Raw genomic sequence first — 3562 nt, 5'->3', positions numbered from 1 at the left:
TCGCTTCCAGCTGCCTGGCTGCTGGCCGCCATCTTGGCTGACAGTTAATTTGCATAAGGATATGCTGATTAGCCAATGGGAAGGGTAGCGGTCGTACGCCAATTACCATGTTTCTCTTTTATTAGTGTAGATTCTTTCATCAACAAACCTGCCAAGTGTTCACCCTCAGTCACCCCTGTGCGAGACAATAGGGCTGGGTCAGAAGGCATCACATGTCTTGGCACCTTCTGTTCAAGGATGTGAAAGACCAAGTATGACCCACTGTGCCCTTCACATAAAACCTGTTTCTACTTACACCTTCCCAGTTATTCCCTTGAGTAGCCTGTATTCTCTCTCACATGCCCTGCAGCCTGGTACAGGAATAGGGTGCAGGTGCCCATTTGGTATTAGGAGCTAGAGCTAAGGACACAAGCCATGACGTGGGAAGCGCACATGTGCCGAGGAACACGGGGCATTGCTCAGCGGAGGGCGTGGGACGTGACACATTCTTTAAAAAACGGCCACCGGGTGGGAGCTGACATTTTTGTTGGGAGGCAGGTCACACACTTATGATGTCACTAAACGCTCCTACCAACGGAACCCATGGAACAGGAAGGGCCACCGCATTCCACTGTTGAGGAGAAGGCCAGGATGGGCCTCCCCGTAAAAAGGCGCTGCTATGGAACACAGGGCATCAAAGGATGGAAGCTGAGGCAGAGAGGGTCGAAAAGGAACTGAGACAAAAGGTTCGCTGGGGGAGGACCAGCAGGAGGAAAGCACGCCTGTGATTTGAGGGGAGTGACGAGGAGGAGGCTGCAGCCAAACTTTTACTTCTCTTGACATCACCAAGGGATGTGCTTGGAATCTGCTGTGGTCCCCACCCCACCCCCACCCCCGCCACTTTTCTGTTAAGAGCTACGGGCTCCTCCTACATGTAAGGACTGTGCCAAACGGAGATGACGAGTCGGACTCTGAAGGCACAGCAAGTCTAGGTGGTGGGACAGGGCCTGTGGGAAGCACAGCAGCAGTGCAGGCTGTGGAGGAGTGTGTGCGAGGGGCTTCAGACAAGATGCAGAGACCAAAGGGGGAGCTCTCCATCCCGCTGGCGAGGGACGGGTCAGCCGGTGGCCTGGAGAGGATCTGGTTAGGGGATGAGGGGGGGGGGGGCCCGGGAGCCGAGTATCAGAAAGGACCAGAGGATTGGGCTTGTCTGGGGAGAAATCCCAAAGGGAAACAAACTCATACTGCCCCCCCTTTTTCTAGTCAGCTCCCTTCTGTATGAGATGTGGGATCACTAGGCCACACCGCATTCTGGTCCTCACCTGCACGGTCACCGGGTCGGCCCTCCTGTGGTGGGCCTTCAGCCTGTCCACCTGGGCGAAGGTGGACGTCCCCGACAGCCCCCAGGTCCTGTTCAGCGCCCTGTTTGCCATCTGCAGCCAGGAGATCAGGTGCTGGGTTCCTCCATCCAAGTCATGTAAGTGCCGGCCTTGAAGGGAGGGCCCTGCTCCCACCTGTCCCTTCCAGGACTTGCCAGCCTCTTGCTCTGCCCAGGTCACATGGACGGAGCAGTTCTCCTCCTCTCAGTAACGGCTCATTTCCGATGGGCCAGGGGGTCAGGCCTCTGGGGCGACCAGCCCAGCCAGAATCGCTGTCCTGGACCTTCTGGCAGCTCACTTTCCCTCCGCTGCCACCGGTTCCTTCCTCAAAGTCCCTGCACTGCTTCCTTCGTATTCTGGGGATTCAGACCCAGGAAGGAGGAGACCCTACAGGGAGCTGCTGGCCTTTCTCCCCTCTCCCTCCCTAATTCAGACTGCTTCACATTTGGTCGAATTTTCATGATCAGCGCCCTTCTTCTCTCCTTCTTCCTGAACATCACACTCCTGGCCTTCCCTCATGCCCTTCCTGATTCCTGGAAACAGTACTTTGTCTTCACCATCACCTGCTTCATCGTAGGTGAGAGATGGAGGAAGTGGGTTCCCTCAGTGGTCCTTGTTCTGGGCTGGGGTCAGGTTCCAGGGGCTCACACAGCTCCTTAGAATCTGCCCAAGCACCGCTAAGGCAGCAGACAGTCCCATGACAATAAAGAAACAGGGCAGAGGTGCTGAGATGACAGCTTTGGGTCTTGGGACTTCGCCTGAAGGCCACGCACTGAGCTAACCCGGCTGCTCTCTGCCCCTTTCCTGAGGAGCAGGTGTCTGTGTGCTCCTTGCGTTGCTGCTGCACTCTCTGTATATTTGGAAGGTAACTGACATATTCAAGGAAGCGAAAGTCACCTTTCTCTACCCCTCTTTCATCCTGTCCGTCAGCATCACGCTGTTTTTCTTGTCTGGTGAGTGTTTGGGGGGCTTTGTGAGCGCTTGGGCTAGTCCTGAGTCCAGAACAGTCACACCCAGGGCTCCAGCTCTCCCCCCCCCCCCCCCGAGTACTGTTAGTTTCTGGGTGTGGATTTGGTGCAGCGACGTTTCATTTGCTTGATGCAGCTGCTCCTACTCTATGTTGGAATTTTGCCTTTATAGAAAAATAGCCTCCATTTCTCCTGTACATTCAGTAAGAACCATGGCTGGGATAGGAGAATTTATAGGATAGATTGTAGGAGGGCGAGGGGTAGGTGGGGTAGAGAAATGGGATGACAGGTCCCTAGACCCCACACTCATTTGTTAAACCTGTTTAAAAACTGGTAATTTCTTTGAAAACATCAAGTGTTGCCGTCATTGTCATCTTCAACATCATCATTTCTTCCCTCAGGAATTCTCTGCCTCGTCAGCGCCCACCACTGTTGGTTTCAGTGTGTTGTGCAGCGGCCGATTCAGGTGAAACCCATGCAAACACCCGTGGCCAGTCCTTGCCCTGTAGCCGTCACCGAGAGCAAACCGGGTGGAGACAGCTAGCCTACCCTCCGTGCGAGCGGGCTAACCGTGGAAACCTCCTGTCTAGCCTGCACCTCGAGACTTCCCAGCTCCACACTCTTGTTTAATTGCTGTGGAAGATGAAGAGTTGGCCTGCTCCTGGCCATTGTTCCGATGAGGATTAGGATTCCAGGCACTTGGAGAGAAGACACAGTCGGGGCTGGGGAGTGATGAGTCTGCTTTGGGTCTTGAAGTCTTGGAATGAAAACCTCCTCTCACCTTGAACCCGACCAAGGCCCACCCCATCATCTCAGTGTTTCCTGTGTCCTGCAAGGCGTGTCCTAACAGCGAGAAGCTCTTTCTCCACCTGTGTGGCCTGAGTTTTGATATAAATTCTCTGCCCTCTGGTAATTCTGTGAGTGTAATCTTTTCACTGTCATATAACTCGGCTGTGTTTTAGGAAACACAATCTCATCCAAACTCACTTAAATGACAACAAAAGAGTGAACTTATTGGACAGTCGCAGGGATAGTCCGTCGACCCAACAGAAGTCCTGGTAGGATCAGGGCTACACAGGACACGGGTGGAACCTGAAGCTCTCCTCCAGGACACGACACCCTTTAACTATTCAGCGAAGTTTAATGGAATGTCCTGACTCCTAAGTGCAAACAGTCTCCTAAATTCCCCTTGCTCATCACTTTCAAAGCCTGTCCCCTGCCCCCACCCCCCGCCCC

General features: G+C 54.0%; 1 protein-coding gene across 8 annotated transcripts in view; it reads left to right on the top strand.

The window, feature by feature from the left end:
* The window catches only part of LOC102243065, a 7476-nt gene extending 4237 nt beyond the window's left edge, over positions 1 to 3239 (top strand). For 5 of the 8 annotated variants that reach the window (XM_014541913.1, XM_014541912.1, XM_005868991.2 and 2 more), the window contains 4 exons: positions 1243 to 1456; positions 1792 to 1935; positions 2174 to 2311; positions 2728 to 3239. In XM_014541913.1, the coding sequence (XP_014397399.1) occupies positions 1258 to 1456; positions 1792 to 1935; positions 2174 to 2311; positions 2728 to 2870 (624 nt within the window). In that variant the 5' untranslated portion in view covers positions 1243 to 1257 and the 3' untranslated portion in view covers positions 2871 to 3239. Of the gene's footprint in view, positions 1 to 130; positions 252 to 1242; positions 1457 to 1791; positions 1936 to 2173; positions 2312 to 2727 lie in introns of all 8 variants that reach the window. The other 3 variants (XM_014541914.1, XM_014541916.1, XM_014541911.1) reach the window with 2 other exon arrangements.
* Positions 3240 to 3562: the final 323 nt, after the last annotated feature.

This window comes from Myotis brandtii, unplaced genomic scaffold (assembly GCF_000412655.1).
Source record: "Myotis brandtii unplaced genomic scaffold, ASM41265v1 scaffold2814, whole genome shotgun sequence".
NCBI classification, from domain to species: domain Eukaryota; kingdom Metazoa; phylum Chordata; class Mammalia; order Chiroptera; family Vespertilionidae; genus Myotis; species Myotis brandtii.
This window is presented reverse-complemented; position numbering and strand designations above follow the sequence as displayed.